Below are 22,864 nucleotides of genomic sequence, written 5' to 3'. Positions count from 1 at the left end.
TTCTCTGCTCCTTCCTCCAAGGGACTAGAGGAGGGCTGAGAAAGGTCAGAAAAATGTTCTGCCTCTGCTATACTCAGATAGTCTCACTTTGAGGGAACAGTGGGAGGCAGGTGAGAGCCCTCCCAAATCGGAGAAGTGGAGGAGAGCCATTGGGCATACAGATACCATTGTACTGATCAAGCAGACAGCAAGAACCTAAAAAGGTCAGATGGAGTAAAAGACAACTTTGTAAAGGGAACGTCATCTCAGAGTACCTCTGTGTCCAGGGCCACGTGGAGTTCATAAGAAATATCTATCATCCATTCAGTGGATTTTCTAGCTGTCGTCTTCAGAGGTATTACAGTGCCCCCCCGCTGGAATACAGGAATCTGTGAAAAACAAAGCCAGGGCAGAAAGGTTCATATACTCTGATCATATAATTTTAACTTGGAACAGGGATAACTGAACCTTGCTCTTATCAAAGCTCAGAAATTAACTTTTACCACAAGTACATAAAGAAAACTATTCAACTAACAATGGGAATAGTAGTAATCTTCCTGTACATGTACAAGCGAAATACCTTTGCTTGGAGAAGTCACCCTTACATCATCTCACTTTTCTCTACCACCAGGACACAGTAGTGTTCCATCTAAAACCAAAGGAGATGGGACTTTTCTTCTCTACAAAAGCTATTTTAGATTACATTGCTACACAGAAATTGAAATATCACTTTTCTGATTTTGAATGTTGACAAAACAAAAGTCTATTTGTGTTTTCTTCTGCTCAATGCAAGTAGTATTTTAAAACAAAAACATACATTCTCCAGTGTTACTGGGATCTTCAGAGTGCCTGGATCTTCCATTCGTTTAAATTTTCTGAAATCATACCAAATCTAGCAAAAATGAAAAAAGAATGAGCATGACATATATGGCAAGATCTGTTCCCTCTGCAGATGCAGTTACTCTTCTGCTTAACCTTACTGTCACTATTCCTAACAACCTATTTGATGTGCAAGAAATAGCATTTACTTTTTGAATCAAATGACCTTCTGTATGGAAAGAATAAATCCTCATTCCTGAAGCACAAAAATAAGCTAATCTTTTCTACAGTTTGCATAACATCTTGTATGTCTTTAAGCATCTGGAAATACAAAACAATGAAATACCTTTCTTTTTTTTTATCTAGAAATGCTGAGTTCCAGAATAAGCATATTTACATTGAAGTGAAAATTAACAACAAAATTGCTGATAACAGGTCACAAAAAAGAGCTACAGCCGAACCTTGCTGTGCACCACACCTGCCAGCAGTTTTAACTGCTGTAAGTGTGCCAAGCAGTCAATTGCCACAGAGATCTTGATAAACATATTTTTCTTAACTTGTTTGGAGAGCCTAGTCTGTTTTTCTCCTTATCTTAAGAAGAATCCTAAGTGTCCTCAGGTGCATTAGGTGTAGTGGAGTCACAAGGCTCTGCATGGTCTCACACACTTCTCTTTGCTACTGTCTTTCCTCTCATTCCTTGTTAGAGTCTCAGGCTTTCCCTTAGGAACTATTCTCTCCAAATTCTTTCCCTTCCTCCACCTCTCAGCTGCTGCAGCCAAATGCTCTGTGTAGGAGTGGATCACAGTGCCATCCTGTGGATAAATAACTTTACTTCAGAGAGGAACTGATCTCTGTACATGTCAGTCTTTGCTACGCACGTCCCAGGCTACTGAGGCTTGCATTTCCTTGTTATAATTTTCCCTCCCCACAGCTTCCCTCTGATTTCCTTATGACCTTTCTTCAAAGATCCTTTTTCTTCCACATAAAAGAGAAGTTTAACCCAAAGAGAAATACATGAAAAAAGGGAATTGACAAATTAGTGAAGCTGTTTTTCAGTGTTCCATGAGAAGCAGCAAGCCTTGAGGGGAGATTTAAATTATAGGAGACCTGAGATTTATGCAGCAGCTCTTGGAAAAGCAAGAAAGTAAATTTCTGTGAGACAAACATGCGAGATATCAAGATGGAAAGAAGGTTCAGAGTGGCACAGAATGAATGGCCAGCACTTCGCACAGCAGCAGTGCTCAGCAGTTGCATGATGGGGAGCTGGAAGGTTGCTGTATAAAATACTACTTTGGGCTGAACAGCTGAGCAGCTTCATATTCATCCTCACCTCCTCTGACCCTGGAAGCAGAACAGTCACTGCCTTGGCCTCCTGCTCTGTGACTGGATGCACCAACAAAGCATTTCCTGGAGAAAAACATAAACATGGCTGTGGTCCTCAAGGTTGCATCTCATTGGAGCAGCAGCTGTGTGCTCTGGGGTTGCCAGCCTCCTATAGCCATTTTAGGGGCTTGCCTGGGCACACCATGTGCTTAGGTTCACTTTCTACTGGGAAAAAAGGCATGTGTAGGGAGCTGATGGCTGCTTGGGTCTTGTTCTGTTATTGCACAGGGATGCAGCTGGGCTGCACTGCATACCCACCAGCTTGGAGGCACTTCTGGGTCCCTCATAGTCTAAGAGATGACTGCCTGTTTGCTCTTTGGTTGAACAAAAAAAAATACGCTTTTCTAACCAAAAGAGTGGAAGACAGGAATGTACTTGTAAAAAAAAAAAAATCTGCTTAAGCTTATTGCACTGTGGATAGTTCTTCTTTACTCCTAAAAAAAAAATACATTAATGTATATAGACTGTACAGTTTGACAATCTTCTTCCCTCCTTGCCCACTGGTGATGCAAGCTGAACTCCCAGAGTCCTCTGAAATACTCTGCTTCAACACACTTAGCTTTGCTGCCATGTCCTGCCTACCCTGGGCAGACTTCTGCATGAGAACTGAATGCCCCTTCATTTGAAAGCCATTAGTAGGCACTCTTGAGCCCAGAGGTAATAAAAAAATAATGAAATGCAACATTCCCCTCCCATTCTCTCTTCCCGGATAGGCTGAATGTGCTTTACACAAACACACTCATCTCTTAAGCTTAATTTCCGAGAAAACTGACTTTATAAGCCAGCCATACTGGAGTAAAAAACAACCGGCTTTGGATGGTAATTGTTTGCTACTGTCATTTCTGAAGCAGATTGTGGTCTTAGCTGCCACAGTGAACTTCCATGTTTCAGGTCAAAACAGACCATGTTTTTTCCAGGTGACTAGTGAGACTGAACTCAGTTTTTGCATGTCATATGATGCCTATTTTCAAAGTGCTGTTAAAACCGGATCCCTTAAAGAGGTCTCAAGTTCTTTATTCAGTTACAATATAACTTTTAAAAGTCTTAGGCAGAGTTTTCATGTTTTCTTTTTGTCATGCAACACTATCACCTCAAAAATACTTAACTCCAATTCCAGAGAATGAGAAGAAACCTGCTTACCCAGCATGTACTCATTTTCCACACCAAAAGTTTCTATTTTCCCTGGAAACTCTATCCAGAGAGGCCTGTAGAAAGAAAGATGGTGGGATTCAGTTAGTTTCTCCCCTCCCACCAGCATGTTCCAAGGCCTTCTGGCATTTTCAGGCTCCATTTTCTCCCTCTCTTTACAAGGTACAGCTATCAAGAACTGAAGATAAGGCAAGGACCTCTTCTGTGTCTTAAAGTACCCCTTTTGAGTCACTGATGAGAGTTCCCAGTACAACATGGGTTAAGACACTCCAATATACCTATGGCTTGGCCTCCTGCAGCCTTGCTTCCTTCCCTCCTGCCTTCTTCCTTACAAACTTGCACCTACGTATACCTTCCTTCTAGCAAAGGAGAGATGGATGAGCCTTTCTGTCACAGTCTACCAGCAATGCTGACACCTGATGAGCTAGTCCCTGCAGCATAGTCCTTCCTATTCTCAGCAGCTCACTACTTTTATAGCATGTCTCCTCCTGGTCACAACTGAAAAACTTCCACCAGAAGTTCATTTTCAGTCTTTCTGAAAAAAGGGTAGTGCAATAACCATTTGGTTACAGAACAGGAGTTGTATATTTAAAGTTTGAGAGATTATGACAATAATAGCTCATTCAAAGACAGGGTCTGGGTTTCCCTGCACAAAAAGCCTGGTTCACCTGCTCACTCAGAGGCATCCACTTGTTCACTGCAGCCCTGCTGTTCATGTGCTTGCTAGTGAGACACATTTTCCACTCTGCTTGTCTCAGTGAGAAAAATACCATGCTTCCTCTCTAATTCTGTACCTACTGCAGCAAATTTAACATAACTGAATTATTTATTTAATACTGTGGGCAGTGCTCACATCAACATAAGCTTTATTTCAAAAAAGACTGACTATGTCAGTACATACAACAGGCGCATCTACACCTATACATGTGCAGACAGATGCTTACACTATATCTGTAATGCAAATCATCTTCAAAACTCAAACCACTCAACCCTTTTCAAAAAGACCTTTATGTTTTTGAAACTTGGGAGATTTATTGTATTTGCATAACAATAAGTAAAGGTAAATGTGGTGAAAAAGGACAGTTCTAGGGCAACTTCAAAGACACAGCAATACCAGGGAGATTGACAGTCATCCCTTGCTGAAAGGATTGTTGCATTCAGTTCCACCAAGACACTTCCTTAGAGGTTAGAGAGCAGCAGAATAAAAGTTTATTTTCTAATTTCATTTCTGTTCTAGATTATTAGATTCTCTACTAAAAGAAAAATTACAAGAAATACTGCAGAGATAAATTATCAAAATGAAATAAGCTTTTATAACAGTAACAATTCAGCAGTAACAAATATTTTCATGAGGGGCAAAATGGCCTTTATGTTTTCGGGTCAGCAAGTTCAGAGTCCATTAAGCACTGTTTTAAGTGTGGGTTGGAATATTACGTCATGTTCTTTATCATAAGGAGAAGTCTGGAGTCCACAGTACTTTAAAAACATGTTTAAAGACTGTGCAGTGTTTATTGAATTAGTGTGTTCCAGGTGTCATTTGGAAAAAACCCCAAAACATGTAATTTTCCTCTGAGAACCCTACCAAAGCTTGCAGAATACATGAAAAGATAATTTAGTATTTTTTGTGTGTTTTTCTTTTTAATATTTAAATAAGTAATCACAAAAGTAAGAGATGGTAATTTAACTTCCCTCCTCCAAGTAACTTCCTGAAGATAATCACTAAACCTCCTGACTTATGCTCTTACCTCATAACCGGTTCAGCCGCTGTGTGTGCCCGATAGAACAGTGTGTATAAGTATGGCAGGAGGACGTAGCGCTCTCTAATGGCTTCCCTGATGATCTGGGTGTTCTTCTCCCCAAAGAGCCACGGTTCTCGCCGTTTGCTCTCCATGTTAGAATGACCTCTGAAGAAGGGCTGGTAGGCTCCAGCCTGATACCAGCGAACAAGTAATTCTGGTTCTGGATCTCCAATAAACCCTCCCACATCAGCTAGATATTGCGCAGACAAATAAAAATACACATTTTTGGAATTATTCTGAAAAATGTGAAGTTCTCCTCTAACAAATATTCCAAGTGTATAAATCCATGCATTTCACAGTGTGCTTGCAGTTCTGCTGTTGGGCAGCTGCTTGTCCAAATAAGAGTGGAAAACTTGTGTAACAAGTTATTCTTTAATAAAAATCTCAAGAGAGCTTTTGGAGGCTGAGTGCCTTCCCCAGTGACAGAGGACTGTCACAGTGATGCTACGGAACACCACTGGAGGATCACTGCTCCAGATGGAACGCAAACACTACATAAGAGTTAGTGGAGAAATGATGAGTGAGAGCCAGGTTATTGGCTCCTGAAACCAGACTAACCTGTGAAACTGCCTGGAAATGCACTGGACTGTTGAGCTTTCCACCATCTGTGTTGAAGTCTATCTTGGGATACAAGCTTGGTGGCACCAGTGATTTATGCATAGTGAGCAACGCCAGCTAAACACCTTACCTCCACAGAATGAAATCCCTGCCATGCTGATGGTGAGAAGCATTGGAATGGATATTTTCAAGTAACTCCACTCTGCCGTGTTGTCTCCAGTCCACACTGCTCCTGGAAATACCCAGTTTCAGCATTACACAGGAAAGTTGGGAATACGCTTCAGCTTATGCTTGCAGTTAAGGAAAGAAGACAAGAATGGTCATGAACTACTGGTGAACCGCTGTTCATTGCAACTTTTTTTTCTTTATACATGCATGCTTCTGAAATATGCAATAAAAGCAGACAGTGGTTTGTCACAGGACACAGGTCGTTATTCTGCCTTTAACTTGTGCACACTTTGCCAGCCTCTCCTGACTTTTTTAATCACTTGCACTCTTATGAGCTCACCATGTCAGTATTTTTAAGATAGTTTCCGTCCTCTCTAGACTTAACTACTACACACCAAACTTAATAGAACAAAGCAGTGTGGAAGGCATCCAGCTAGTCCTTACTTACCATACTTCTGTGATCCAGCGAAGAAAGATCGTGTGAGGACAAATGGTCTCTCTTTTCCTGAAGAACGTCTGATGAGTCCTTCTGCAGTTGCCATTTGCTGAAAATCATTAATATAAAAGTCATGAAGACAAACTCTATAATTAAGGTATTTGCTATGCTGCCTTTTTAGCCCTTGCAAGGCAGAAAAATTAAGAAATCTGTACTGACAAATAATACCTATTATTAAAGCAACACTTTCTTACTAGAGTATACTTGAACAAAAAAATTTATTAATATTGTGTAGTCACAGCCAATGTCATTTACATTGTTATGGTAGAGAGGCACAGATGTTGTCATGTTTTCTTGTGACCAATCAGAGTCTATTTCAACTATAGCAATATCCAGCACAGCAGAGTTTCAGTCCTTGATGGAGGTTACAGAATACCTACTACTGCGTAAATTACCACATTAGACATACTCCATGAGAATAATTGCTGGTGTGTGTCTCCAGGTACTCTACCTGGTAGAATCCGTAGAGGTTGTGTACTTCCCGATGCTCCCAGTTGTTGTAGTGCACAGCATCTTTCTGCATTGTTAGTTCTGCCCCTTTGAAGACTGAAGGCTCATTCATGTCATTCCATACAAAGAGGATATTAGTGGATCCCTATGACACAGGGTGACAATTAGGACATAACAGAGCCATTGCTGTGACTTAGTGTGTTTACCTCTAGTGGGTGTCAGACCAGTCTGGGGTATGAGTAGAAACAGCAGCAGCAAAACAAGACATTGTAATTATACTCCTGTGGTCACTTGAAAGCTGCCAGTCATTCATATCATCTGTCTTGGTGGCCCTTGGTCAGGGTGGCAGCCTACAAGCCCACTTGATTTTTGCAGTTCCTACAAAACTCATCAGGTACTTGTGTATTCCTGCCTTCTGGTGAGGGAAAAGAGGCAGGGAAAAGAGAAGTATTAAATAGCCATGAGGAAAAACATCAGAGAAGGCCAGAAGAGAACTGGAGAGGAAAAGCAGCATGGGAAATGTCTACTATGCATGTCTGCTAGGGGAGTGGTTTCAACAACCCTACCGCAAAGCAGAACTTTGGGGCGGGGAGAGGGAACTGGAGGTGACCCATAGTGTTCACCCAGACACTTTCAGCACTAGGCAGGAGTGCTGGAAGGAAGGTCAGGGTGAAGTGACCATGAGCTGTGACAGAGCACTCCCACATCAATCCTTGTGTGCTATCATGGTAGTAAAAACTGGAATTGCAGCAGCTGTGTTAGATTATGGGTTCCTAAAATGCCTGTAGTTTGCCCATCCACTGCTGCAACTAAGTGAGCAGCTTCACTGGTGGCATATGGATTCCAACTTTCTTAGTGTAGGCAACTTCATGGAGAAAATTCTTCTGTGGTACTTCAGCTTATCAAGATATTTTCCTCTGTTATGATAATACAGCTACAAAAGCCACCAACTTGCTTAGCCAGTAGTTTATCTTCTCTCTTTTCCCCATTTTCAGGCTTTCTGGGATATGCAGATCAGAGCAAACAAATACACACCTTATATGTTTTGAAGGCAAATTGATCTGCATACCATTTTCGCACTTCAGGATTGGTGAAATCCAGGTAACATGAGGAACCTGTGGATGTGGAAGATCCCAATTATTTACCTAATTATAAGAGCATGCATGCATTGTCTTTGCACCTAAATAGAGCAGCCTAAAGCTAGGATGCTTTCCACAATGGGCAGCAATAATGTGGTTGCTATTGTTTCTGAGACATTTTTTGTTTCTATTGTTTCTCAAGAGCAAATTCCAGGTTGACTTGGAACTCAGTACCCCCCTTGCCATGTTATGCAGACCAACACATGTAGATTCTGGAGGCCTGAAGCTCAGCACCATTTAAGGATGACTGCTAGCAGTTTGAAATATGTTCAGATGTGAACAGGGAGCCAGGGAGAGACAGCATCCCTGGTGTTCTGAGCTCAAACACCGAGAAACTGAATAACTACATCATGCCATGCTACTATAAGTTGTAATACGTCCTTGATTTTTCCCATATCCATTCCTTTGCCAGGATTGTGGGCCTTCTGTCTGCAAAGAAGGGGGACAACCTCCTTTGCCTCCCCGCAATGACATCTCCTCATGAAAAATAACATGTCAAATCACTATATTATGATTGAATCAAAGTCTTCAGTATCAGGGTTCACCTAATTTCATCCAGCCTACATAAGCTGCGCTCACTGCAACAGCCCAGACTGCATTTCTGTTACCCAAGACAAGGTGGGAAGAAGGATGGCTGTTCTGATCAACAAATCCACCTTTTTTAGCTCTAGGCACTGGGACTATCTGCAGAGCCAACAGGCATAACAGAGGAATTTGTACAGCTGAGGCAATTAGAACATGATTGTACCAAAGAAACCGCAAAGTATTTGAAATTACGAATTCCTTGCAGAAAATGCAAGGAATGTAAGAATTGAATTCTACTTCCATGGGTCCCAATTAAACTATTCTGCAAATTTTTTAAAATAAACAGCTTGAAATGTAGAGACAGAATGGTTTTTTACCTGGCCAACAGATGCCCTCAAAATCTTGCCCATTTCTGTCTTTCACAAAATATCCCTTGTCTTTTGCGTGTGAATACAGGGTATACGTGGGATCAACCTTAATGTGGGGATCTACAATGACGACAAGCTGCCAGGATAAGAAAAATAAAATGCATCATTAGCATCAACTGTACTGAATAAAACAGTACAAGTTCACTTTTGATAAGGCAGATAATGATTTCACTCAGGTACAGAAGGTAACTATGTCACTAATGTTAGAAAGCAGTTACCAGTTCTTGTATATACTGTGCTAGACCTATGTATAATAGCTGAATTTACAAGGAGGGCATGAATTCACGCTTACCTCTCTGAAATAAGGGCTAAACCCCATTGTTTCAGATAAAAGCAAGTACTCCAACCCCTAAAAACACTATGTTTAATTCACTGCTGTATTCTGTGAATGGGAAAATATCTGACTTCCATGTTCATGTCCCTGTTTAAAATAATTTGCCTTAAGACATTTAAATATATCTTAGTTTGTATAGCATACAACAGCAACAAAGTTTCTAATTTTTTTAAACCTCCACGTATTGTATCTTGCAGTTACTTTCTGGTGCCATTAACTGCCTTGCTGTAAAGCTGAGAAAGTACTATAGCTACAACTAAAAGATTATAAAATTTGAATGCTATTTCAACAGTCCCCTGTTCACTGACTTTTGGCAAAGATCAAGCATTAAGCAATTCTACAACTTTTAGATATTAACTGTGTACATTTTAATAACTCTATAATTCCAAGGAAAATATTTTAGCTGTAAAAGCAGAAATAAAGACTAACTAAGCTAACAGACTGCACATCATACTGGGAATTCACCAGAAGGAAAAAACATTTAGTTTATGGTAAATAATCATATCAACATAAAGGACAAATCTCAGTTAGTATAAGCAGAAAATAAAAACTATTATCAGTACAAAGAAAAGCTGAAGCAAGGATAGCAACTACCAATGGTGAAAACTCATGTTAAGGAGAAAAATTTTCTACTGCCCCCATCACAGACAGTATTGAGCTGCTTCTGTAAGACGGAGCTTCACATGGGTCAAACTTAGCCTGATGGTCAGGGTACAGAACAAACTACAAAATAATAAAACAGCACGAGGAACTGAATTAAACAAGATAGCTGGTGCACTAGAAGCATCACCAGACTGCAACATAGTCTAATTTACTCTGTTGTATTTAAACTGTTTACAGTATCTGAAGTACCTTGGTTAAAGCTAGATTGGGTAGCTTCGCACTACAAAGAAAGATTTTCTTTCTTCCTGCTATATTATTTACCTTGCGTTTTTTCTTCCTGAGATATTCTTGCATCTTTCTGGGGTTCTGGAATTTCTTTTTGTCCCAAGTAAAATACCTCTTGCCATCTGTGTGCTCTATGTCCAGCCATATCACATCATAAGGAATGTCATGTTCATCAAAGCCAGCATCTACTGCCTTGACATCTTGCTCATCCTCATAATTCCAGCGGCACTGATGGTAGCCCAGAGAAAAAAGGGGGGGCAGGGCTTGAGTGCCTAGGAAGAGTATATGAATGAAGATAACACTGTTAATGCCCTTCAGAATTTTATCTAGAGACTCTAGAAAAGTTAACATGATTAATACGTATCTGTCTGGACCTAGGGAACGCTGGCCTAAGTTGAGTCCAGAGTATGTTCTTCATACCAAAGTGACTGAACTCTTGAAATAACAAACATTACAACGGGTCAACAGCCAGAAAGAGCAGAGGGCTATAATAATAATACAAGAGTGAGAAGGAACTTGCTCTTCCATGATGCTGAAGTGTTATTCCAGTAACCAATATAAATTTCTTCTTTAATTTTTTCTAATGTAAAAATATTGTAGATTAGCTTAACTGTCATTAATGCAACCAATAAACAGATTTTAATCAGTAGAATGAAATTCCTGTGACTGCTTGAACCTAAGTTGTGTAAACAGGCCCACGGGTGCTGCAGTACAAGGAGAACCATGGAACCGCAATTGTTAGGAATTTTTAAAATTAGAAAACATGTATGTATGTATGCATATGGCAAAAGGGAGCTTGGAAACTTTCCCAAGTGTGCACTTCTGTTTGGCGAGAGCCTCTTGTGATCTGGCTACTTTCCTATTCCTGTTCAGCTGAACCACGTTCTCTCCGTAACATCTGTGCAGCAAACAATCATTGCTAACACACTAAAGAACTACCAGGGATGTTTCTGTGCTTTTAATTCTCTTTAGTACATAAAGAATTTTGCTTTCATTAAATGTTAGTCCCCTTGCCTCCATTTTTTTAGTCTCTTCCTGAGTCTCTTGCTTCTTTCCTTTCCCATATCTGCATGCCATCTCTGCTCCCTTCCCTAACGGACACGCTGGACAGCTACCTATCTTCTTTCTCAACTCTCCAGGATACACATTACTCCATAACTTCAGTCTTTTCTCATTATAAGGCAGCCTGTCTTGATGGTGACTGGCAGTTCTAGCCCCCTGTGTCTCCTCTCTTCATCTAAGGGAGCAGTTTCAGATAGCAGTAACTACGCTGGCTTCTCAATTAGGGCCAAGTCTGACCAGCAGCAGATGCTAGGGAAAACAAGGATGGGGGCCTGTCTTCACAAAGCACCAGCCTTTGCTCTAGCATTTGGGAACAACTGGCTTCCTGCATACAATGGGCTAGGTAAATATTAACCCACTGTTGGGTACAGCATGTTCCTCAGAGAATCTCCCAGGTGAATGTGCCATACTGAATCCAATTATGTGAGTTAGTACCTGTCAGTTGTGCAAACTGCTTGAAGATATCAAACGCAGTGGGTCCCATCAGCAGGAAAACATCAATGATCCCACTTTCGGACATCCAGCGCACATCAGTTTGAGGCACCGCTCTGTGCTTAGCAGTCTCTGCAGCAGATCCAGGTGGCATGTGCTTTGAAGGAAACCAAGGTAAAACTGAGTATCTCTCTATCAAACTTTTGTTCAATGACGGAGCAAAGATGGAAAACCACAAAACTTACTAACATGTACCTGGCAGGTATTAGGAATACACACTGAACGTTTCTTAAATATCTTTCACAATCCCTTTACCTTGCATACTGCTTATACAAAATACAGAGTAACAGTTAATGAGGAAAAATGGGTAATGAGCGGCATAGTAATTGAAGCTTTTCTGTAATTAAAGACTATGCATTTTCTGCAGGATCTCTGAGTAATATCTATAACTATACCATGAGTAATAAAGAAAATTAATAATTTTAACCATGTAATGAAGTGCTGGAATAAAGCAAGATTTTTTTTTTTTCATTGTTTCAATTTTAACAGAATTCATATGTTTGTGTTTCAGGAGTTGAGTGAGTTCATTTCCTGAATATTTTATGTTTCTGGAAGGTCAATTACTTTCCACAGAAGAATGAGCCTGCTAAGGAGAAATGTGTGGCAATTCCAGGAATTTAAAAACTCAGAAAAATTCCTCAAATCCAAGAGATTGTCAAGATTTTTGTCCATCCTTTTTTCTCCTGTAGACCTGTTAAGATACTAGTTCTATAATTTGACTCTTGAAAGGAGTCATCTCCTTGTTCTTTTCAGTGGTTTAATACAACTAATTTAGCAGTAGGGAGGACAGGAGGAAGAGACTGACAATTCTTCATTAGGGAACAAAAGATAAATCTCCAATAATGTTGTCATGTTCCTGTTGGCCTGGCCCTGGAGTGTTTTCTTTCATTATTAAATTCTGAGGAAAGTGAGCAACTCACCTCAGCTACTGCCTTTGTACTAATATCCACCAGCGTTTCTGAAGAGTTCAGCCAGAAGATCCCTGAAGTTCTGTTAGGCTTGTGTGCTAAAAGAAGGGGCACTGATCCATAAATGCCTATTTTGTCATGTATCTTGTGGCCAAAGATATCCAAATTATAAAGCCGGTAGGCATCACCATCACTAGGACAAACAAACAGATGTGTTTGTTATATGTAAGCATCCTGCAATAGGCCAATTTTAGCTCTATTGCCATCCCACTATACTCAGTGAACACTCAGTGAACACTCCGTATTATGGTCTTTTGTTTAGCATCCAGAGCTGAAATGTGGACAGCCTAGATTACTGCTTCTTTGCTTTGGTCCTAGCTATCTGAATCAAACAACATTTTTGCTGCCAGTGAAACTACTGCTCATTTGGTTTAAGTCCTAAAATATGAATTCTGAACTCTCCCATCCTCCCATGGAGTTGCTCTTTTAAGAGTTCTGCTTAAACATGACTAATCCTGCAACTGTGAAAAAACTGCATGGAAAATTGACAGAGAACAGATGGGGTCATTCATGAAATTGCAGAGCGGAAAGGGAAAGCAGAACAACTTACTCCACGTGGACAGGGGCTATGATTCAGCTTGCTGTATCACTAAACTAAAATATACACTATATAATATACATATCTCAAGCTGTTGTCTGCATTAAATTATTAGGACAATGTTACAGCTCTCCTCTACAAAAACAATACTGCTTTCACTAGCAATCTGCCACCTTTACCTGGTGTTTTTGAGAAGAAGTGCTTCTGTGTGTTGTGGTATTCCATAAACATGGTCAAATCCATGTAAAGAGAAGTCCGTACCTACGGAACTAGGACCTGTGGGAATAACATTAGAAGAGAAGACCACAGAGTTCTATTCTCATGCTTAGCTGAAAGCAACAGAGCAGAGCAACCTAACTGAAAAAAAATACTGAAAAGCAGGTTTTAACAATTAGCTCTTTCATGCTTGCTTTCATCTTCACTTTCATTATTACTTATGTACTATAGAGGTAATGTTTTAAACAGATTTTATTGTATTTATTCTGATTTTGATCAGTGTAAGAAGGTAAAATGAATCACTTCAACAGAAAAAATATACATGTAATAGTGGGTCACTTCTTTATGCTGTAGTGAAACTGCTTAAAATTATCTCCTGTTTCTACCCCAGTACCTACAAGCCAAGCTTTACAGCACAGTGGTACAGCAGAGTGAACTTTAGAGTCAGAGTTGCCTGTTTTCTACTGCTCTTCTCTTCAGCCTCAGCCAGGGGAGTAGCATGCACAAGAGCCTCTGCCAGTGATATCATCTTGTCACATTACTGAATCCAGAGCAACTTTTGGCAGGTGACCAGAGATCCTGTAGACTGACAAGCAGTGGCTTCAGGATCAGAACCTGACCATACAGACTTCACTCCTCCAACACAGAGAAACAGAAAAAAACATGATGCTGGCCTAATACATCAGATACAGCATGAACAACAAGGGCAACAGCTTCCTGCCCCTCTGTGCCTTTACTGTGAACTGAAGAAGCCCCTGTCACCAAAAGGAAGCTCTGTCAGACTTCCCTCTCCCTACTGCAGCTGCTGGGTAGTGCTGGTCGCTATAGTGCGCATGATAGTGGTAATGGACAAAGCTAACCAACTCAATGCAGAATACAACTGGACAGATAGCAGATGCTCATAAATTAACAATTTAAATTGTATTTGAGTGACTGACCTACAGGTTTCTATAACCTTCTTCTTATTCCTTAAGACTGCTCAGTATTTCCTTTTGTAGCCCCCCACTTAAAAAGTGTTTTTTCTGTGACGATTATTAATGCTTAAGTAGCATGATTTCTGATATGCCGTGAAAATAAACTACAAGTGGAATCAATGTTATGTGCTGATACTAAAAGAGAAAATAAAGAAAATAAAAGGAAAATAACGCATTATATACCAGTCAGCCAATGCAGATAGGGTTATGCTGTGTCAGAATGGTACACAGTGAGCTGACAAAATGGGTCACATTTAATGTGTTCCCTCCTGAACAGAAATCTAATTAATATTTCCAGTACTTTTGTCAAATCTGTTACCCATGACTGATATCTGATAGGCAAGTTAAAAGAAGCGAGCGAGACACTGATAAACGTTAAACAGCTAAACAGAAAGCAGACAGAAATATGAATGAACACAGGGATATACAAAGCAGTAAAGCTGTTTTCAGAACTAGACTGAGACTTACCATGAGCTTTGATGTCTAAGAAGCTGCCAAATTTCTCTTGCCAGAGACCTGTATCCTCTTGTTTCTCCTGCATAAACAGAAATAGCTAAGCCTAGCAAATGCAACTGCTCACACAATCTATTTCTAAGAAAAATATGTTTATTCACATGAGATTTGTATGTTGTTAACTGTTTTTTTGCCAAATATGGTTAATATAAATAAATCCAAACCACAATTCAGACCCTGCTGCAGGAATTTACATTGAAGAACTGACATGCTAGTGGAGCACACATGCGCTCTGCTACAGCATAAAAGTAATACCTGAGGTCTTGGATAGAATCACAGAATGATAGAATAGCCCAGGTTGGAAGGGACCTCAAAAGATCATCTGGTCCAGCCTTTCGTGGGAAAGGGAGCCTAGATGAGATTATCTAGCACCCTGTCCAATTGCATCTTGAAAACCTCCAGTGATGGGGACTCTACCATGTCCCTGGGGAGGTTGTTCCAGTGAATGATTGTTCTCACTGTAAAAAATGTCTTTCTTCTGGATGTTGAACACGATTATGAAATGCAAAGATTGCATGGATGGACCCAAACAGGAAAACCTATACAAACAGAAACAACCCACTCCCCTAAACAGTAAGGGTCAGACAACAAAAACTCTCCAGACTCTCTGGAGTCCTGTGTAACTCACACTTTTAGCCTCCTTCAAATTTTGAGCCTTGTGCCCTGCTATTCCTTCTCCTAGAATTTCTACTTTTTGCAGTGTCTTTCCTCATTTTCTTTTCTACATTCATCCCAGAATAAGCGGATGTGGCCTCTTGCAGTTGTGTGACTCCCCCAAAGCGAGCACGCTCCCTGGCAGAACCGAGAGTTCAGACACAAGTATGCTGAAAGCAGCATATCTCCTGCCATTTATAACAGGATGGTGGAGTAAGCAGCCATCTGCTCTACAGGAGGCTAAAATTATATCATGGACATAACTCAGCCTCCTGAGAAAACTGGTATGTGCCTTTATGCACTGCCAGGACCTGGTCTTTTTTCAGAGAGAACCTTACTTCTGTATTAAGCATGAATGTTGTGGAGGTATATTTTTGGACTGTTATAAAACAAGTCTCGTTCTTTTGAAATTCTCTTTGCAATGAATGGGGAATTTGAAAATGACCAAATATCACCACAAAACTCCCTTTTACATATCTACTCCAAATCAAATGAGAGAACAAAAGAGAAAGACATTCTAAATAAAAAGGCCACAGAAAAAAACTTTTTTGAGCCAGATCTACCTGACTGACACCTTCTACAGCCCTGGTAAAACACATAAACCTTTATTCAACTATGAATTTGCAAAATATCTCAATATGAAATACCAGGTCCTTCTTAAATTTCACTGGAAAGTGGTTAGAGTATGTTTGTAAACATAGTACCAGAAGAAATAATGAATATGTGATTCTAATGGATCAATTCACTTTTCTACAAAACATTCATGCTGGAATTGGAGTAAGCATAGGTTACCTTAGTGGAATCACTTGCTGCCTCCTCGTTTTCTGCTGTAGGTTTTCTAGTGAAAACAAGTAAATGGAAATAATCAGTTTATTGTTAACATAAGGAAGGATTTCAAACAGAAAATTCATATAGCATTATGCATTGCCTTATACAAGAGTTTTGGTGCTTGACTATTCTGAAAATTGATGTCATAGTTGTAAGCTCTAACTGGCAAATAATTTTAATATTCAATGTCTTAAAATAACCTTCACTCCATATTTAAGTTAGGTTGACTCCTTGGCCTTTCACATTTATTTCTATCTGTGTCAGTGTTTTACCTGCCCAGAAGATCCTCACTTCTTTGTTACTCTCTGTTATGGGCTCTCTGTTAATTACAATTTTTGAAATAATGCTCTCTAGGACAGATGCTTGGTGTGCTCTTTTCCTTGTCATGACATGCAGGCACTGTGGTTTCTCACCCTTTCAGCACTTTTCAGTGGGATTGACCTGTAAAATCTTGCAGCTATATGGCACATTGTAAGTTGAACAAAAGTTCCTTCAAGAGCTTATACGGTGAATAAAACTTACCTAAAGAGTAGTTTAGTCATAAAAGGAGCTGAAACTAACCTCATCATACTACCATCACTCATTCCCAAGAAAGACAAGGGGTACCAGGATACTTTAGTGATTTACAGAATTGGCCATTAAATGAGGTTAGCATTTTGCACGTGGCTGCTGCAAGGGATTAAAAGTCTGCAGTTAATTGATCTAGAATTTCTTTGTTAAAACTTCACCATTGTACTTACTGGTATGAAGTAAAAGAGAAGGCAGATTTCAATGCATAAGAGCTTCTATCACAGGAATTGCAATTCCATAGAATTGTTTATCTTCACCTACAGCACAATCAGTACATACTACAATGCGATAGACAGATACTGTACCTATCACTGGGAGGTGGTTGTAGGTGCTCAAAATATAACAATCCATTGGAATTCATGCTCAGAACAGTCTCACCCTTGGACTGTAGCTCAATCTGGAAGGGGTTTGCTGTGACTTGAAGTTTGTAGTCCTCATTAACACTTGACAGCACCAAAATACCTGCCTCTTTCTGGGATATAAAGAGTCTGGCAAACGAAAAGCAACAACAGCTTTGTATCAATCAGCAGCACATGAAATCCACTGTAACCAAATAACGATTTGAAAAAAAAGATGGGCTGAGAATATCTGCATACATTATAAAAACCTCAAGGCTAACGTTGAGGCAAAGAACCCCAGAAATACATGCTGTGTTCAGGGTTCACTGCACAGTGCAACAGGTGGCTACAGAACTACCATGAAAACTATCCAGAGTTTGCATTCCTTTCACATTAACAGGTAATGCCTTAGGTAAAAATGATGCATCATAACAAGTAGGCTATTTTCTGATTGGGTCAAACAGCCTCAAGTTTCTTATGTGTATGACAAAACTTTCTCCTATGTATTTAACATGAATTTTTGAAAGTAAATTAACCACATACATTTTTATTTTCTCTTCCTGTAACAACTTTGTATTGTAGAGAGACAACTGTAGTGTAGCGCAAATGCGAGTGAAGGGAAAACACTCTTGCAAATGAAGCTGTGAAAGTTACTAAGGTGCTAAACCATCTTCCCATCACTTACTTCTGGGTGGTAGGTTCCTTTACAAGAACATCAGGAACTTTGTACCTTGCTCTGAGAGGAGCTGCCTCATCAATTTTAAGCCTGAAAATATTGCCTTCTATTTCACAAATTTCTACTTGTAGAAGACCCTGGGAGCAAACAAACAAATAAACTGATAACAAATACCAACTTACTTTTCAACTCAACATCACCAAACACTTACTGTCTGGAAAAAAACATGCCTGCTTTCTGACTTAATGTTCTTTAGCATTGCTGAGCAACAATCATCATCCATCTGAATTTGCACCTTACACCAGCTAACTCTACTTCTCCCCTTTGAAGAAGCAACTCTTTTTAAGTGGACTCTCTATATTCAAGTCTCTCTTGGCTAGCATTTTGCAGCTCTCCCCACAAGCAGCATGGAAAACAGGGGTAGTATACACTAATCGCAAAGTCTGGACAATTTCACTACTGTGCTGTCAATGCAAGAGTGGGATACTACTGAGATGTGGGCTCTTTGCAAAAACGGTGCTCTGTTGGTGCTCTGTGCTCACTAGTATTCACAATGGTGCTAACACTGATGAACTGTGTCAGAAAGACACCTAAAGAAAATGCATAACACTGCCCTACCCACTGTAACTTGCTATTTTACAGTTCAGGGAACTGAGAAGTCACTCTGTTCTACCTCATACAGAATGACTCATTTTTCTTCCATGGAGGATCCCTACACCACACGTCAGACTTTTTTTCTGTTTTTTCCTTTCTTAATCTCTCCTTCCGTAAGACACAAAACTGGCTGAAGAATTTTGGCCTGATACCTTTTCCCTCTACCTGGAAGCCAATCAGCCTCACTCTCTTCAAAGGCATGAAAGAATGAAAGAGCCATAAGACCAGAGGGAGAGTAGGCAAGAGAGAAAAGATTAATTTGGAATTCCAGATCCTGCTTCCTAGGAAATATTTTACATTATGCCATCTTTGTATAAACCCTCAAACAGTCTAGGAAGCCACAGAGCCTTCAGTCTTTCATCTGCCTTAAAATCTAGACAAAAAATGGTCTCCTTTTTCTGTGCTGACTGCAAAGAAGGTCAGGATTAATAAGAGAGGCAGAAAATACATTTATGCAGAGTATCTACAGTGTGATGCTTAGAGCATGGAAGAGAGCTGTAGTTCCAAACTCCCATAATCTGAGGACAGGTTAGGTTACCTGTTCCCTGAGTGAATGTGCCAGCTGCTATGCTGTTAAATTAGAGAAAAAGAAGACAACCCTCTTCCTGGGTGTCTTCTTAAATGCAAAGATGACTTCTTTTTCCCCCAAAACTGTCTTTGAACAAACACAGGAACACAAAGTTATGGTTAGGAGGTGCTGGAACATAGGTCTCCTTATTCCATTACAGAAGAAGAATTTATTATTTTGGAATAGTGGAGAAAACTCTGAATTAAAATAATTTTTCTCAGCTAAGAGTTCTATTCAGATTTTTCATAAAGTCATTAAACATTTTTTTAATATGTTCTTATATATATGTTCTTATGTTCTTTATATGTTCTTAAAATATCTGTTCTCCTTGCACAGTCTCAAGTTGTCAAATAAATACTGACCGGTAAGGACATCTCCAGGCTGATACTTTGCATCATATCTTAAATATCTACCACTGAAGAATCTCAAAACCTGCAAATATTATCAGACTTGTTGATAATATTCACTGCTCTTTCTGTAAGCAGCCTCTTATGCTAGGTGGGATCTCACCTTATTCTCCTCATGAATAATTTGGAATTTGACATTCTCATCACTTAACGTGACTGAATCCAACAATGCTCGATACAAGGATTTTCCAGGATGTAGAAGTTTCTGACGCCTGTCAAGACAGAAAATTATTTTTGGTCTCCCTAACTGTTGTAGCTTATATTACATAGAGGGACATAATATTGTTAGAAATGTTTACTTAATAATTTTGTCTTGAATTTTTTCAAATACAAATATTATCAGCACTTCAAGTCAAGGAGAAAAAAAAGGAATATAGTTCTGAGCACACATATATGTTTATGAATGAGATGTTAGAGGGGTTTGGTCACCCAGCACCATCCTACAGGGTTTCTTTAAACAATAATAGTCTTAAATCAAGTGTCCAACTAAATTCTCAGATGTCCAGTTACATTTTTCTTCTTTCCATGACCCCAGAAATTTCAGCTGAATAATTCATTTTTCATTTTCTGTCATATACCCCTGCTTGGTCTGCAACCACCTAGTGAACAGCCTCTACATCCTGTGGTGATGAAGCAGTATATGTTTGTAATTTGTAACCTCCTGAATACGCACTGAGGAAATAGTTTCTCAACAAGCCTGCTGACTAGAGACTTTTGACTACAGTTTTTGGCCCTGATGATATTTTTAGGACAGAGACCCTGAAATAGAGGCTCTTTCAACTGTTTGTAGAATGCTCCTTGCTGATCCCAGGTTTTATGAACTATTTGAAGATAAGTGTCTTGGAGGCTACCTTAAAGGGAAGCTTCTTCATTAGTAAACTGACTTTGTTTCCTTGCAAACGTTGCACAAATGTGAGCAATCAGATAAAGGATTTCTTTTAAAAGCATAGCAAAGACAGGATCTGATGCTTGCCAACATGTGGCAACCTCCTGCTGAGAAATTAGATGTGTCAAGTTAAAATGGCAGCAGGCTAGAAAGGGCTGGTGTGAAGAGAGGAAGGAGTCCCGCTCCCACTGGCAAAATGTTATTTGGGGTTTTCTGAACATAATTTCCTCCAGAACAGAAATGGATATCTGGAACTGTAGCCCAGTACGTCAGTGGCTAATTGGTATAACACTGGGCAATCATTCCTTTTACCCAGGCAGCACTGGATAGAAGACAACGGAGGATGGGAGAAAAAAAAGCTGGAGGAGAGGTATCTCAGTTAGAAATGGGATGAGAAGGATCACTTAGTTTAAGATTAGCTTTAAGGGACTAATGAGATAGAATTTAGATTTGATGCTGAATCCTGGCCAAGTTACTTGTTCAACAGGACTGTAATATTTTATGCTATTGTCCCAGACTAATGGTTTCTATTGAGAATTCTGTTGTTTTGAACTATGGATATTCAAGAAATATCCACACCAAGGAAACAACCTGTGTCTGAGGGTACCTATAGTTAAAATATTGCTGGGGCTTTGTCAGATGAGAGGACTGACTCTTTTGAATTTTAACAGAAGAGGTTTTGTATGTAAGATTCCACCTTCTAAAGTATGCTGATTATTGCTTGCTGACGGGTGAGTGGAATGCTCACTTTGAAAGATAAATCCTGAAAGCAGCAGACTTGCTGTGATCAATCAATGTGTAACTATTTCCTGTATCTGTTAATATTACTAGTTAAAAAAAAAAACAAACCTACACTACAATTCTTCTCTTTACCTGTAAAAGGCAATCTGGTTGCATTCCTTAAAGATGCTTTTGTCCACAGCCTCATCTTGGACACTAGAAAGAGCAGATAAAGAAAACGGTTAAATGTGTTCACCAAACACCTGCTGAATGATCAGATGATGGGGGTCCTTCTCAAGAGGCATAAGGATTAAAGAGACTGCAGACGACTGTGGTGATATAAAATGTGTTGGACTTTGAACTACTGTGTTGGATATGGGAAGAATTTCTTACATATTTAGTTCCATGCTAAACCATTTCCTTTTAAATCTTGATAATTTTGGCAAACAATTGAACCTGTGACTAACAGAGCTGAATTTCAGCACGAGTGAATTCTTGGGGCTTTGCATTTTGAAGCTAGATCTCTCTCTGCAGTCCTTATAGTCAAATATTATGTTCCAGTGATAAGAATGGAGAAAGAGGCAGGACTGGCAGAAGAGGAGAAATCCTACACTGTTCTCTTCTACCTGCAGTGGGACCCATGGGGGAGGGAGGCTTCTGATGGCCCTGCTGACAGCTCTATGTTATCTCTAGGCTTGAGGTAACTTTTAGATCTATGAGATAACAGTAAATTTTTGGCTTGCCTGAAAAAATGGACTGCCAGTAGTGCCTATCATCAAAGTACTTCCTGCAACATGCTGAGTTCAGACACACATGTAAGAGAGTAAGGTATTGCTACTGGCAGACAAAGAACTGATGCTTACAAAATACTTATTAATTATATACATGCAACATATATAATGCACACGGCGGCCATGAAGACTCGGTCACAATTACTGTGAACTAAATGTTAATAGACCTGGATTATTATTAGACACCTCACAGTAACCATATATTTAGGCAATTTAATCCTTCCCGCTTTTGCCTGAAGATACCACGCACTTTCAGGCTTTTGCACCAGGTCTGTGGGACCCTGTTGCCACATTTAACACCCTGCAGCCGGCCTACCTGCCAGCGGCGCAGCCTGCACCCGAACTAACCCACGCGTTGCGTAAACCTGCTCTCCGCGCCCAGGTACGCAGGAAGGTTTTGCCTGGCAGGGGCGGCGGGGAGAGCACCGCCGCCCCCGGCCGGCTCTGGGCCCTTGCTGGGGCCGGACCCGTACCCCGCCGCTCCCCGTGGAAAGCTGTGGAGCCACCCCGGCAACACCGGCAGCGAGGAGAAGGCCGGCCAAGGAACCAGCATTACCTGACTTCCCCCGGTGTAACCGCCTCCATGGCGGGGCTGCCCCGAGCGGCCGCCGGAGGGGAGAAGGGGTGACCGCCCACCGGCGGCGGTGGCGGCAGGGCCCGGGGGGCTTCCCAGAGGGGGGGGCGGCAGCCGGGGCGCTTCTCCCGTAACGGCCGCGCCTCGCTCGCGGCAGGTGCCGGAGGCCCCGGCGCGACGCCCGGTCACCCGGGTAGCCGGCGGGCCCCGAGCGCGGCCGGGCCGGCGACTGGCACCCGGGGGCGGTGACAGCCCGGGCCCAGCCGGGGAGCGGCTCCGCCCTCCGCGCCGCTCCCGCCGGCCCACGACAGCCGCGTCCC

General features: G+C 40.7%; 1 protein-coding gene across 1 annotated transcript in view; it reads right to left on the bottom strand.

Moving 5' to 3' along the window:
- Positions 1 to 22,864, bottom strand: part of GANC (glucosidase alpha, neutral C) — a 28,325-nt gene extending 5,461 nt beyond the window's left edge. Inside the window, exons 1-21 of the mRNA XM_072866066.1 lie at positions 22,527 to 22,864; positions 21,333 to 21,395; positions 19,677 to 19,785; positions 17,954 to 18,081; positions 17,236 to 17,418; positions 16,325 to 16,370; positions 14,834 to 14,900; positions 13,355 to 13,451; positions 12,590 to 12,770; positions 11,613 to 11,766; positions 10,152 to 10,387; positions 8,843 to 8,969; positions 7,837 to 7,916; positions 6,803 to 6,946; positions 6,304 to 6,400; positions 5,818 to 5,919; positions 5,076 to 5,319; positions 3,322 to 3,386; positions 2,129 to 2,205; positions 797 to 871; positions 255 to 368 (exon numbers count right to left, since the gene is read on the bottom strand). Of these exons, the coding sequence (XP_072722167.1) occupies positions 255 to 368; positions 797 to 871; positions 2,129 to 2,205; positions 3,322 to 3,386; positions 5,076 to 5,319; positions 5,818 to 5,919; positions 6,304 to 6,400; positions 6,803 to 6,946; positions 7,837 to 7,916; positions 8,843 to 8,969; positions 10,152 to 10,387; positions 11,613 to 11,766; positions 12,590 to 12,770; positions 13,355 to 13,451; positions 14,834 to 14,900; positions 16,325 to 16,370; positions 17,236 to 17,418; positions 17,954 to 18,081; positions 19,677 to 19,785; positions 21,333 to 21,395; positions 22,527 to 22,555 (2,418 nt within the window). The 5' untranslated portion in view covers positions 22,556 to 22,864. The remainder of the gene's footprint in view (positions 1 to 254; positions 369 to 796; positions 872 to 2,128; positions 2,206 to 3,321; positions 3,387 to 5,075; positions 5,320 to 5,817; positions 5,920 to 6,303; positions 6,401 to 6,802; positions 6,947 to 7,836; positions 7,917 to 8,842; positions 8,970 to 10,151; positions 10,388 to 11,612; positions 11,767 to 12,589; positions 12,771 to 13,354; positions 13,452 to 14,833; positions 14,901 to 16,324; positions 16,371 to 17,235; positions 17,419 to 17,953; positions 18,082 to 19,676; positions 19,786 to 21,332; positions 21,396 to 22,526) is intronic.

The sequence above is a fragment of the Ciconia boyciana genome, chromosome 6 (assembly GCF_034638445.1).
Source record: "Ciconia boyciana chromosome 6, ASM3463844v1, whole genome shotgun sequence".
Lineage (NCBI taxonomy): Eukaryota > Metazoa > Chordata > Aves > Ciconiiformes > Ciconiidae > Ciconia > Ciconia boyciana.
This window is presented reverse-complemented; position numbering and strand designations above follow the sequence as displayed.